Below are 14,621 nucleotides of genomic sequence, written 5' to 3'. Positions count from 1 at the left end.
AGGACATTTGGCCAAACAAATGTGACTAATGGGGATTTCCATACTTAGAAGTAGGGATGTATTTGGCCCAGTTTTTGCTGCAGTTAAGACACTCATAAAATGCGCACTGGAACAGCTTTGTGGAAATGCATACAAAAATACATACAATAATAACACATACAGTGATGCATTTAATAGCATGTACAATTTTAATGTGAACTTTTCATGCAATCTCTCAAAAGAATTCAAACAAAACGGGACAGATTTCTGAGCGCCAGCAAAAATGAATTAGGAAGTTCTTACCTCTTTGGGCTCGCCTCTGGGGAGATGATGATGTGTGGAGGTGTTTGACTCACAGTTGTACTTTTGGGCTTTCTTGTTTCCCAGCTGTGGATGGCAAGAGGGCATCTGGTTAATAAGAGGCCTACAACCACTGTTCCATTCTCAACCAGTTTTCTGTTACTCCAGGTATCTATGCAGGAATGTTGGGCTGTGTATATTCAGGAAACTCCAACTTTTGTGTGCCCAGAATACAACTTACTGAACGAACACATCCATTGCTCCACCCTCTTGTTTACTCTGGCTCCACCTACCACTGCCATGCTATTCCTGGGATGTGGGAATGTGCACCCAAAGAGTGAAAAACGTTCCCAATTTAGGGAGTTAGAAAAAAGCCAGCTATGGCCGTGACCCTGTACAACTTTGGCCGTGACCCTGTACAACTTTCCAGGAAGTAAGCCCCACTGTACTCACTGGGATTTACTTCTGAGTAGACATATATGGAATTGCATTGTTAATTTTGCATTTTTGGTGATCACATAAGAAAAGATATATCAACTGTATTGTGTTTTTTTTCTTATATTCTGAACCAAGGAAGAAACTTACTCTCTGCTGAATTAAAAAATAGATCCAATGCCAACCATCAAATCGTATTTATACTATATGCCTGAGATAAATTTGTAGCAGACTGAGGAGTAGGGCATTAATCTAAATATCAAATAAGCAGTGCTTTTTCTTCTAGAAAAAAAGGTGCCAGTACTCGACCAGTGCCAGTACTCGACCAGTGCGAAAAAGAGGTGCCAGTACTGTGTACCCTTGAGTACCCCCAGAAAAAAACAGCAGGGTAAATAAGTAAATAGCTAGATATGCATTAGCTGCCTCAAAAACTTAGGGAAAGTTCATTGAGAGCAGCTTGATAAACTTCTAGTTTATTTTTTAAAACTTTGAGAGGAAAGCATATTGATTTTAATTCTCCAAATTTTGTACATGCTATCTTTAGTGCTTCTGATCCTTTCTGATATTGTGTTTCTGCTTTAATTATGAATGTAATCATGACCCTCATGGTTGGAAAAATAAAATGCAAGTATTCCAGTTATTCATTACCGTTTCACTCTACCGTTTGTCTAAATATGCATCCTCACTTTATCCTCACAACAGCCCTTGACAGGTGGATTCTGCTGGGGAATAGTGAGCTTTGTGGCAGAACGGGGCATTAAACCCAATTCTTAATCCAGCACTCTGACCACTATGCAGTGTAACACTTTTGTTGGGCACGTGGGTTGCACCTCTGGCCTGTGTGTCACACGTGGCCCCATGGACTCTCTCCAGGTCATGCCCCTCACTGCCCACTGCTCTGTGCTTTCCTCAAGTGCTTTTACCTGGCTGGAACTGTAATAATGGCTCTTTCTTGCCTCGATGGGAAAGTGCATGCACACCTGGCTTTTGTGTGGCTGGGGAGAGTGATGTTGCATTTGGGTCCTGTTTTCAGGCTCCCCATAGGCAGCTGGCTGCTGGACTAGATGAGCCTTTGGCCTGATCCAGCAGTGCTCTTCTTATGTTACATTATCTGCCCACTTTTGCCTCTGGTCCTGCCCATCAGTGGCATGTGGCTCTTGTAAGATTCCCCACAAGGGAATGCGGCCAATGGCTTGAAAAAGGTTCCCCATGCCTGTTGAAAGTGCTTTTTTAAAAAAGCAGCAGCATTAATTGTAAACACACTTAGTAGAGGGGTAAGTAAATATGTATAGGATTAGTCAGTGTAAAAGAATGCAAGTTGAAATTACCCTCTGACACTGCTGTGCAAACAGTGTACGTAAGCTAAACACTTTACCTCTGCAGTAAATGTGGAAGTGAATTACAGGTGTTTTAGGATAGAACAATACGAGAAGGATTACCTGTCCTCAGAAATAACGGCACTAGGTGTTTCAGCACTTCGTGTGGCCTCGGATTTTCGTTCATTCTTCTCACTGTGGATGGAAATCAAAGCAGAAGCAGTTGGAAATTAATTACGATTCATTTCTTTCTCACTCCTTCCAACCAAGCATGCCAGTTCCACCAGGAAGAGCAGTTCTCTACTTAGCTGCCTGTATTTTATGAGTAAATTAGGATTGCGCAGATTATTACCTTCTACGTGAAGGAGATTCAGGAGATTTTGGAGCAGAGTTGTTCCAGGAAGTCATCTGATTACTCTCTTGATCCAGCTTGTTACTGGAAGAAGAAAGTAGAATAATTATGTCCCTGGGAGCATATCTGGGCACAGTAAACTAGAGTAAGAAGAAGGGATTTGAACTCTGCGTGTGGAAAAAGTCTCCAGGACACTGGAGGACACTGCAGGACACTGACCCCTATTTTGCACCAGTGGCACAAATGTATAACATTCACCACAAACCTGAATATACAGGAAAACACTTGAGTACGAATAAAGCATGGTCAGTTTGTTGCAACTTACATAACTGAAACTGAGGCCTGGGCATCTATGCTGGAGAAAGAGACATCATTTCAACAAGCTAGATTGGCCAAGAGCTATTCTTAACTAGGATATCTGTTTGATTTCTGCCCAATACATTCTGCCAATGTAGAGAGGAGCTTCGTTTACCTGTTTTCCAAAGAACTGAATTGGTTGAACAAGGATTCAGAATAGGAACTGGAGGCTTGGTTTCCACTGTTCCCTGAATCGAAGCTATGAAAAGAGAACAATGCAGCACAGGGCAAGTACATTAAGGTTTTCTCCTTTTGAAACCCGGAGTTCCTCCACCCAGATCTTCTCCCTCCAACACCACTTTCCTCTTGTAGATAAAATGGGCCTGATCCAGGTTTAGAGGCAGCCTGCCACTGGATATCATGTTGCTGGGGAGCAACAATAGACCAGGATCCCACTCTCATACCTTGTTTTTGAATAGGAATGGGAAGAAAAATGCATTTCCCTTTTTGGAGCTGATTCTTATTTTTGGAGAGCAGCATCACAAAATATGGGAGGTGTGCAAATTTCAAAGGATTGTTCTAGCCCCCTCTGCACTATACATTTAAAATGTATACCACTTTAAACAGTCATGGCTGTTTGAGAACTGCCTGGGAACTGTAGCTTTTAAGGGAACTGAGAATCATTAGGAAACTCCCTTAATTTAATGCATTATGTTACAGAAATGGCTAGCAAAAATATGTATATTGTGCAAAACCGTATGTTTGGAGGAAGAGGCATGAAAATGTTGATAAGAAGACATAAAAAGGCAAAGGATTAGAAAAATTAAAAACTGAGAAAAAGCATGATTGACAGATTATCTGGTTCTGCTTGTGAGCTTTGTAGAGACATCTGAGTAGCCACTATGGGCAATGTAAAGTAGATGGACCTTTGGTTTGATCCAGCAGAGCTCTCATGATTAGGCCTCATGTGCTCCTATACCTTGCATGTCCCGGCCCTGATTTGGCTCAGTACCTGTCTTTCTAATATGGAAAGGGGATGGTTACTGAACTACAGTAACCATTATCCTTGACCATGCTGGATGGGGCTGATGGGAGTTGTATTCCAGCAACATGTAGAGGGCCACAGGTTAGCCACCCTTGCTTTAATGGAGAGCTTGGTATAACCAGTTCAGTAAGACTTGTTTCACACATTTCACAACAAAGCCACATGTCAGGATCCCAGACTCCAGGGAGATGTTTCTTGAGTTACAGGTATTTGTGAGCGATGGGCCTCCTTCTCCCTGGTGGTTCTACAAGGGGCAATGAGGAAACTGACAGCTAATGGGCCATCCTCCAGGGCAATTGAGTTAAGGACACACTTGCTTATTTCTTAGGCTATTTTGGTTTTCACCACTTGCTATCCATGTTAGAAACAGATATATACAACCTAGGTGCCAAGTGGCTCCTTAAACCAAGGTTACCGTCACCATATCGGAATGTCTAGTTGCCATTTTGGGGCAAGACAGCTCAAAAGTCTTATTTTTCAAATGATGGACTGGTTGTGATTGATTATCAGTTAAACATTTGGTTAGTTCAGATGACAACTTTGAACTAGGTTAAGAACACTGACAACTTAAAGAAGAAGAGTCACTTTATCCAGGGACATATATATTAGCCTATTTCGACCTCTTTTTCTTAATGGTGACACAGGCCATTCATATAGGTTCCTGGAATTCATTCTGATTGTGAAGATAAAATATAACTGATTGAATTCTACAGGATGTGGTTTTAGTGTACTAAAACAGTCAAGATCCCAGGATCCCTAGGCATGCTACCACCAGGTAGTGGAGACGTCAGGTGCCATCCTGGCATCTAGACACCTTCACTTGGTCACAAGTGGTTGATAGCCAGGTGCAAAATGCAATTGGCGCCTGGCTAATTTCAAACATTGCTTGCTATAGTATGGAATGGTAAAGGAAAATGCAGATTACACTAACCTTGTGCTAGAAGAAGCATTCACCATCCTTGTTTCACTTCGTGAGGATCCTGAAGTGCTTATTCTTTCCCCATAGGAGCTGCTGGCAAAACAGAGAAGGCCTAGTGGTTAGTCCATGGCATTTATTGTCTTCAGTACACCAGACCTTCCAATTGTCCCTATTTTCCAGGAATGTCCCTAATTTAGAGAAGCCATCCCAGTTTCTGATTTGATCCTGGAATGTCCCACTTTTCCTCAGGATATTCCTATTTTCATTGGATAATTGTTGGAAGTATGGAGTTTTCCGACCCAATAGCCATCTGAAAGCAATCCTATATGAGAGCCAGTGTGGTGCAGTGGTTAAGAGTGGTAGAACCGGGTTCGTGTCTCTGCTCCTCCACATGCAGCTGCTGGGTGACCTTGGGCTAGTCACACTTCTTTGAAGTCTCTCAGCCCCACTCACCTCACAGAGTGTTTGTTGTGGGGGAGGAAGGGAAAGGAGAATGTTAGCCGCTTTGAGACTCCTTCGGGTAGTGATAAAGTGGGATATCAAATCCAAACTCTTCTTCTATATAGGGAAGGTTTTTAAAAAATGTTTAATGTTTCATTGTGTTTTTATATATATTGGAAGCTGCGCAGAGTGGCTGGGGCAACCCAGTAAGATGTGTGGGGTATAAATAGTAAAATTATCATTATGGAATGGGACGTCCCTATTTTCATTGGAGAGATATTGGAGGGTATGGTAGATGCTCAAAGTAGACAATTCTATAGCAGCCAATTGCAGGTTTGTCTTTGGAATAGTTCCTACAATTAATATCAGGGTGTAAATCAGGGATGGGCAATCAGCCCAAGGGCCACATTCCTTCATGGGTAACCTTCTGGGGGCCACATGCCATTGGTAGGCAGGGGGCCAGATGCAGAAGTGGAAAGAACAATGGATGTGGCGCTTACCTTTCTACAGTACATTTCTGACATGTAAAAGGTAGAAATTACTAAACAACACACACAGCATCTCTCCACCCTCCTTCCGTGGAGGTTAGGAGCCTTATCACAATTCAAGGATCCATGTCAGTCAGGTAAATACTCAATGAGGGTGTGGCCTCTGAGAGGAGGTGTGGCCTACCAAGAGTTCCATGGGCTAGACTGCGATGCCTGGGGGTTTCATTTAGTTTTCGTGGCTTGAGGTTACCTACCCCTGGTTTAAATAATAAAATCCAGCTCAGGAGCAGGTATTTGCAAAAATCCAAAATCGGGCAACATTGTAGAATTCAATCTGGACTTTTCCCACATTTTGCTCTAACAAATGCAGGTCTTTTGTTTCTTTTTCTGTTTCGGAAGCTGCAACAAAGCTACTTGCTTCCTCACAAAACTATGCCATCATTTCCTAAACTATTTTTTTATTGTTTAAAATGCAGGTCTAGCACTGCCGCACATAAACTCTATGAAAAGGACAGGAAAAAAGAAAGGCGGGGGAGTTGCAGGCAGCCAGGCAGGCAAGGAAGAATTGGTGAAGGGTCAGGACAGCAGGTAAGGAAGGAAGGAAGGTGGCCACCAGATATACGTAGATGTCCTGATTAAGGATGGGAGAGAAATTTGATTTAATTCTCATTTAAATGTGAACTTGCTTCATTCGCATATGCCAAAATAGTACATGAACCAAAACACAGCCAACTTTCGAAACTCGCACTTCTCCATGCAGCTCTCCTGCTATGGAAATGTGTAAAACAATCCATATGCTAGGGTAAAGTGTCCATAAAAATGCTTATATTAGTGAAAATAACATAAGCAATGTATTATTGATGGAGAAATTGCTTTACAAAATTGTGTATATTACGCAAGATTGCATTCAAACGTGTGTGCATTAGGAGAAGCTCACACTAAAATGCTGATGAATTATCATGGTGGCTTTCTGATGTGGAAAAGGGAACTGAAGATTAGAAAACTGAAACTGAAAGAAGCTGAGGTTTACAGATTTGCCCACCCCCTAGTCATGGTGAGAGAGTATCAGAGTCTAGCCATAAGGCAATATGGGCCACTATCCAGAGAGGCTATTGGGGGACTGTTTTCTCCCATACCAACTGGTGGGCATGCGGACACATCTAAAGTGAAAATCACTTTAATATTGACCAAAGGGTCTTACCTCTTCCCACGGCGGCTGAACCATCCTGAAGCAGGTACTGTCTGACTTCTGGAGCGTGGGCCTGTGTCATCCTCTAGATCAAGCCTATCAGGAAGACAAAAAGCCCCAAGTATAAGTTGTGTTGTCCCTCTCTTTGCACACACTTCATTTTTAGGTTGTGAGGTGTGCCACGTATTTGACAGAGCTCTTATGTTCTCCTACCATCCACCCCAATTTGATGTGTTTGTTTTTGAAAAGCAATTTCATTGGGGACATTTAAAAAACACGGAGCAAGGGAGCCCAAAGGCATAATTCCACCCAGCCTTGCAAACTACTCAATCTATTATAGCATAGGTTTTTGTGGGCTAGCATCTGAGAAAGTGGACTCCACTCCAGGGAAGCTTATGCCATATAATACATTGGATAGTCCATAAGGTGCTGTAAGACTCTTTGTTGTCCATCCTCATCCGGACCATTGAACCAGCAGAGAGACAACAAGGGGCCTTAACTCACCTCTTGGCCATGAAGGATGGTGCCTCTTGTGTTGGACTTCTAAAAACACACAAGAATTAAAACCCATCGGCAGGGTGAGTTGAGGTCACCATAACTTTCAAAATATCAACTGTTCATGTGTTTTTATTCATTGTTTTGTGAATAAAAGTGATAGGTGGCAATGCCGTCACCACTTTTCTTACAAAAACACACCTCTGCCTGCTCCCTCATCCCATGCTGTTACACAACCTTCAGTCACCCTTTCCTCTTCTTCTGCCCAACCCCCTCAAAGGAATCCTTGAAACCCTGTTTGTTGTTTTCCTCCCATAACTCCTGTGTAAAATCTAAAGCACGGGTAGGGAACCTGTGGCCCTCCAGTTTGTTGCTGAATACCAACTCCTGCCAAGCCAAGCCAAGCCAATGATCAGGGATGGTGGGGGTTGTAGTCCAATGACTACAACTGGAGAGCCATGAATGTCACTGTTAAAAATGGGTGCTATGAAGAGTACAACCTGGCAAAATGTGTATGTATGTATTTGGTAGGGGTGGAGAGCAGGAGCGTCTTACCCATGGAGGCTAGTGGCATGGGGCGCTGGGGCGCCAAGTTCTGGAGGGCACCAGGGAAGAGGCGGAGGCTGGATGTGTTGCCTCCTGGCATCAGCTCACTGCCCTCGCCCTCCTCCGCCATCCTGCACCAAAGCAGCACTGCGCCCAGAGCCTCCGTCTGCTGTGGCCACCGCGGCACAAAAACGGCCAGCTGAGCCAGGAGGCGCCGCATCCTGCCTCCGCCTCTTCCCCGACGGAGCCGCCCTCCAGCCGCTGCCCGCCTCCTCCAGCCCTGCCAGCAGCACCACCCTCCCTAAAAAAGGTCGATAACTCTGGGAAATGGGGTGGGGCGCCACCGGAGGGAGCTTTGCACCACGGCGCCAGATATGCTTAAAATGGCCCTGGTGGAGAGGCTGGTCTATTTCCAATCCATGTCAATTCCAAATGAGTTAATTCAAAAATCCAGTCATAATTCTACTGGCCTGTTTTAGGTTGTTACACCTTCAACCGTCGCTAAGAACTGTTCTTTTGTTTCTCTTGTTAATAAATCCCCTTCCCTCCACTCAAACTCACCCATTGCTTTTCTTAGCAGCTGAAAGGACATAGGAGCGCTCCCTGCTGGCTGTTCTCCTGAGCACGCTGCTCGCAGCTTCAGTCCTGCAAGGGGAAGAGAGAAAGGAAGTAGGATGGAAACAGGACACGCCAGTTTCTACATCTGTGAAGTTTAATCACAGAATATACAGAACTGTATAGACTACTCCCATTAGGTTTGGCATCTTACATGTTGCCAAAAGAGACGAACTACATCACCTCAACAATAGGACTACCTGTATGAAATTTGCATATACTGATTTATATTTATAGATGCCAATTTGGAAATAATCACTGTGGGCAAGACTGACTAGGTGACTTGTATGCTTGCTCTCTCTGCTGCTTTGTTGGTGGGCAACAGCTGCTCCCTTTTGGTGGGCAACTTCAAAGCCCCTTCTCTCCCTTCTTAGGATCCCTTACCTCTAAATCAGACTTGGACTGGACACTTTGTACTGTATGCTTCAGACTGCAGATGAAGGCTCTCTTAACTGAAAGCTCCACACAAATCAACAAATCCTTGAGCACAGAAAACTTGCTGGTTTTCTGTGCAGATGGAACTTTTCATATGAAGTAGCATTTAATTATGTGAGCCCACAGCTGCAGTTGGAAGAAGTGCAGTCAGACACGTGAGAACGAGAACCTGGTCCAACAAAGCAATCCAATCTATATGAACTGTTGCTAGGCTGCTGGTTCATGTGACTGAGCTGAAAGATGTTTGGAATTGGTGCAATTATCTCCCTCTCTCCCGCCCCCCCCTTGGAATGCCCCTTTCATGGGAGGGGGCTATGCCTACTTAAGTTACCCTGGCATAGCAGCAGCTCAGCCTGGGTGGGAGATTTATGCCAGTGTAGCCCTGGCTCAGCTGGGGCAGCGCAAAACCCGCTGGATCCAAAGCTCCCCATTCTGGTGAGTCTGGGATTTGGATTGCATCGTAAATCCCCCATGCACAGCTGTACAAGAGCTCATTGTTCATGGTGCTCTCTCAGCTCCAGGGACTGAACTCTGTTGCTTTCAAACATCACCCTCAATGTGCAGCCTGCTGCTGTTGTGAGTTGTGACGAGGTACCTCTTTTGTTGCTCATCTGGGGAAACGGAAGGTTCCACGTCCCCTGGTTCGGATAGCTCTCGTTTGATGTTATAAGGAGCTCTGGATCATGTATAAGAAAAAAGAGGTGGATTGTTATAATTTTCAGCAAACAGCTGCAGGAAGAAGCTTGCTCATCAGCCTCACCTCTCTACAACAGCCCCAACCACAGTGAAAGGCAGCAAAGTACACTTTGGATTCTCTGAAGCCTGCCAATACCTCCCTCTTGTGGCTACATAAGGATCCACAATGCCCCTCTGAACTTTGGGAATGATGAGGCTTCTGGACTGTGAGATCATAGGATGTGGGGAACGCATGTGAGATAACCAGCCTCATATAAGCGACATACTTAAGTTTAATTAATGCAGGAAGGGCCTGCCCAGGACATGGTACCTTCCTCCCCACCAGGGATGTTCTACATCAGGAACAAGGGTGGAATAAAGACCTACATTGGGATCTCCTGCCCTGTGGATTCTGCCACCTGCTTCATGGGTGGGCCGGCCGTGCAACTTTCATGACCAATGTGTGGAAAAGCACAAGAACGGGACTTTTGGAGAGTTTGTAAGTAAATCATTTGTAACTTACTAAACGTGGTGTTCTCCTATGCTGGGGAAAGATGGGACTGTTTTGGAACTCACTTGGAAAGACATATTTTAAAGGTCTAAATAGCTTATATTTCCACCCTTTGCTTTACTGCATATTTTGTGATTTTAAATCTCTGCTAGGATTTTCTCAACAAAGAGTACTTTCTATACCTACTTATTCTCCTGAACCAATAAAGTGAAAGAAGGAGCATAGAGCTTGCGGGAAAGGCAAGGAGGGCGATGGTGTTTAGTGAGAGCTGAAGAACAACCAGAGAGAGAAGAGAACGGGGGGGGGGGGGAGGGAACAAAGCAACAAAACTGAACATTGGGAAGAAGATGAAGGCTGGAGAGAGAGCGACTGAAACTGAAAGGTGCTTTGTGTCACAGAGTATCTGACTGCTGTCCAATACTGACAGATAACTGCCATCATTGTTATGTAAAGCAGTGTTTTTCAACCTTTTTTGGGCAAAGGCACACTTGCTTCATGAAAAAAATCATGAGGCACACCACCATTAGAAAATGTTAAAAAAATTAACTCTGTGCCTATATTGACTATATATAAAGTAATTTTTCCCACGGCACACCAGGCAACATCTCGGGGCACACTAGTGTGCCGCGGAACAGTGGTTGAAAAACACTGATGTAAAGTAACGGGAGTGGGGGGAATTTAGTTCATTTGCTGCCTTTGGCTTGGATTCTAGCTTCCATTCAGTGAATGGAGCATAGCTCCTGTTCCCTGCCTCACCCTTCCATCTGCATCACCCTGCTCCTCCTGGAAATGTGATCCTGGGGCTTAGGATCTCCTTGAGAATGGCGTGGGATATGGAGCAGATGGGCTGCAGGTGCAGGAGGCAGCTGAAAAGGATGTAGCTCAGTTGCAGAGCATCTGCTTTGCACACAGAAAGCCCCAGGTTCATTTCCTGGCACCTCCAGGTAGGGCTGAAACCTGGAGAGCTGCTGCCAGTCAGTGTAGACAATACTGAGCCAGAGGAACCAATGGTATGACTCTGTATGAGGCCATTTCCTATGTTACTATAAGAAATCTCCCCTGACACGAAAAGAGGAACAAAACAAAAAAGAATCCAAGTTTTTTTCCTTGTTGTTGCTTTTATTTGTTAATTGTAAGGTTGTGCTGTTTTATTGTGGAAAGTGATAATGTTCAAGCAAATATCATGCAGTGTTTTATCTTGCAAACTGCTCTGAGGTCTTGTGATGAAGGGTGGTATATGAATCTAAATAATAATAAATGAACATTGTTCTTTCAGCAAGGTTGGGCTGGATGCATCCTTTTTATTCATGTTGCTGGATAAACACCTTTCGGCTTTTAATTTGTGCTTATTCTACGTACCTAGTTTTAAACATTGGATAAGTAGTTTGATGTTTTAAAATGTGGTACAATTCACTTTGAGGCTTTTTTTTGTAAAACAAAACAAAACAAACCATCCCCAGCGTCAATCAGAATGGGTCTTCCGTGCCTGTGATTGAGTTCTGTTGAGCATTACATATGATGTGTCTGCCCTGACCAAGATGGGGTTTCTTAGAGGAGGGGAGCAAATCCCCTCTGGGTATACTCACAGTTTCTTGTATTCCTCAGTACTCATCTTGTGCCCTTGACTGAAGCGGGGCAGGCTGGAGCTCTTGGCACTGAAAGCAGAACACGCCCAGAGATAATCAGTGGCTTGAACAAACAGAAGTGATATGTCTGCAGGGTTATATCCTCATAATGTAACGGTGAGTGTGGAGAAGTTGCAGGGTCAAAGGTGTGAGGTTTTGTATCCACGGATGTCCCAGCCTCTTAGCCACACCACTTTTCTAAATGTCCAGCTTCAGGACAAAGTGTGCAGCAAGACTATCCAATTACACTCTTGGACATAGTACAATTTAATAATTTTGGGATTATTCACACTTACCAGGAAGTAAGCCCCATTGAACATTCCTGCATTGCAGGGAGTTGGACTAGATCTGTCGTTTCCAAGCTTTGTTTGGCCATGCCCCACCTAATCATCTTGAAAATCCTGGACACCCCTACCCCCGGACATATAATTCTTATTATTTTGTTGTATTTTCAGTATTTTGTTGGAAGCCACCCAAAGTGGCTGGGGAAACCCAGCCAGATGGGTGGGGTATAAATAATAAAGTTGTTGTTGTTGTTGTTCAAAAAGTGAACTCCTATTCACGTGGACGAAGCCTAAAAGGCCATTAACTTGGCCTAACTCATACTCGAATTGCACCCCCCCCCTTAAAAATCAAATTGCCCCCCTGTGGGGTGTGTGCCCCATGTTGGGAACCATAGGACTAGAAGGTCCATGGAATCCCTTCCAACTCTATGATTCTACCATTCTATCATAACTACTTCTGAGTAGGCACGGTTTTTTAGACAAATGTGGGCTACCTATATTTATATTCTGATAGTTCTGCAATGATTGCCCATCCTTCACACACACACACCTTATTTCTGGCAAGGGGTGTGCTTAGATCGTATGGATTTGACTTCATTGACAAAGCCATGTGTCTGTCCCAAGATCAGGGATTAATCAAACACACCTCTTTTGTGAGCCATTGGATGCTGTGTTCAAAGGAGTAGTCTTATCAATGGTCTTGGTGAAAACCCCTCTAAAAGAGAGACAGAGAGAAAAAAATATGTAAGTAACTTCCAAGATCACACAGCACATTATGAGCTTGGTGGATCAGGGAATGCTGTGGACTTTGTGTATCTTGATCTCCATAAGGACATAGTGTATCTTGATTTCAAAGTCCCCCAAGATATTCTTGCAGAGAAGCTGGTAAAATGTGGGCTGGACAAAGTTACTGTTAGGTGGATTTGTACCAGTTTGAAACTATACCAGACCCTTCTTAGCTTTGCAAATGTGCTGGCAATTTTATTGCTGCACCGCTAGGAGGACACACTTAAGCAAGAATAACCAGCTGCACAAATATAAGATGGGGAAAACTTGGCTTCCCAGTAGTACATGTGAAAAGGATTTAGGGGTCTTAGCAGACCACAAACTTCATAACAGTGTTAAAAAGGTAAAGGGATCCCTGACCATTAGGTCCAGTCATGTCTGACTCTGGGGTTGCGGCGCTCATCTCACATTACTGGCCGAGGGAGCCGGCGTACAGCTTCCGGGTCATGTGGCCAGCATGACAAAGCCGCTTCTGGCGAATCAGAGCAGTGCACAGAAACACCGTTTACCTTCCCGCCGGAGCAGTACCTATTTATCTACTTGCACTTTGACGTACTTTCGAACTGCTAGGTGGGCAGGAGCTGGGACCGAGCAACGGGAGCTCACCCCGTCGTGGGGATTTGAACCACCAACCTTCTGATCAGCAAGCCCTAGGCTCTGTGGTTTAACCCACAGCGCCACCTGCATCCCTCTTATCAGTGTTACACGGCAGCAAAAAAACAGCTAATGTTATTGTAAACTGCATCTAGTGTCCTTATTAAGAGACATAATAGTATCATTGTATTCTGCCTTGATCAAGGGTCTGGAAAGCAAACCTTGAGAGGAATGGTTGAAGGAGTTGAGTATATTTAGCCTGGATAAGAAGAGACTGAGGATAGATACTGTATGATAGTCATATTCAAATATCTAAAGGACTGTCCTATAGAAGATGGACCAAGTTTGTTTTCTGCTGCTCTGAAGGGTAGGACCTGCATCAATGGATTCAAGTTACAAGAAAGGAATTTCTGATTAAATATCAGGAAGAACTTTCTGACATTAAGAGCTGTTTGTGAGTGCAATTGACTTTTTTGGAAGGTGGTGGACTCTCCTTCATTCTATGATTCTATATCAAAAGCAAAATGCCATCTCTCTCACCTGATGAGGTACCCAGAAGGTGATGTGGCACTGGGAGATCTAGGTAGAGAACAGAAATACATTATTGGCAAAAGGAGAAAAATATGCAGAGACATAGCGCTTAAGGTTTTATCCAGACTATTGGCTTTAGGAAGATTGAACAAACAGAGACATTTCCATGGAGAAGCACCGCTGTTGTGGGGAAACTACATTTGCCCCAGTTGTTGGGGAAATGTGTGTTTTGTTTTTTACAAACCATTGGAAGAATCATTGCAAGAACTACATCCATCCTGTGACATTTATTTTTTTACCTGAGAAAGGAGGGAACTACTGAGTTTAGGGCTGGGGAGGATAGGGAAGGATGGTAGATATTGGCTGGGGAGAAGCCGCAAATTCTTCTCCAGCTCAGTTTTTAATCTAAGCCAGAGAACAATTGCAGGGTTTTAAAAGTTCTTCTCTCATTGTAAGGTGGGATTTACAACTGCTCGGTGTTCATTTCCTAGCCTGGTTCAGGAGAACTTTGATATCTAGTTTTTACAGAGTATTACAGTAAACACATACACAAACTGAAATTCACAGGCTACAACCTGCAGTGCATCTAAGGTAACCATGCCCCTCTCCCCCATTAAGTGCCCTACTTTTGCAGTAAAAGGGAGTCACTAACTTTTTGGGATAACTTTTTGGAGACTGTGGTTCTGCTTGGGAAGGCGGTTCAGCAAAGGCTAATCTGGAAGAACAGAAGAGAAATGTTACCAGGTGACAAAAGACAACATCA

General features: G+C 43.9%; 1 protein-coding gene across 5 annotated transcripts in view; it reads right to left on the bottom strand.

Moving 5' to 3' along the window:
• Positions 1–14,621, bottom strand: part of ZNF185 (zinc finger protein 185 with LIM domain) — a 64,155-nt gene that overhangs the window by 20,641 nt on the left and 28,893 nt on the right. For 4 of the 5 annotated variants that reach the window (XM_033137715.1, XM_033137712.1, XM_033137716.1 and 1 more), the window contains exons 5-16: positions 14,511–14,573; positions 13,868–13,906; positions 12,594–12,662; positions 11,625–11,693; positions 9,448–9,528; positions 8,364–8,447; positions 6,774–6,857; positions 4,656–4,736; positions 2,855–2,938; positions 2,383–2,466; positions 2,154–2,225; positions 283–366 (exon numbers count right to left, since the gene is read on the bottom strand). In XM_033137715.1, the coding sequence (XP_032993606.1) occupies positions 283–366; positions 2,154–2,225; positions 2,383–2,466; positions 2,855–2,938; positions 4,656–4,736; positions 6,774–6,857; positions 8,364–8,447; positions 9,448–9,528; positions 11,625–11,693; positions 12,594–12,662; positions 13,868–13,906; positions 14,511–14,573 (894 nt within the window). The remainder of the gene's footprint in view (positions 1–282; positions 367–2,153; positions 2,226–2,382; positions 2,467–2,854; positions 2,939–4,655; positions 4,737–6,773; positions 6,858–8,363; positions 8,448–9,447; positions 9,529–11,624; positions 11,694–12,593; positions 12,663–13,867; positions 13,907–14,510; positions 14,574–14,621) is intronic. The other variant, XM_033137713.1, reaches the window with a different exon arrangement.

The sequence above is a fragment of the Lacerta agilis genome, chromosome Z (assembly GCF_009819535.1).
Source record: "Lacerta agilis isolate rLacAgi1 chromosome Z, rLacAgi1.pri, whole genome shotgun sequence".
Lineage (NCBI taxonomy): Eukaryota > Metazoa > Chordata > Lepidosauria > Squamata > Lacertidae > Lacerta > Lacerta agilis.
This window is presented reverse-complemented; position numbering and strand designations above follow the sequence as displayed.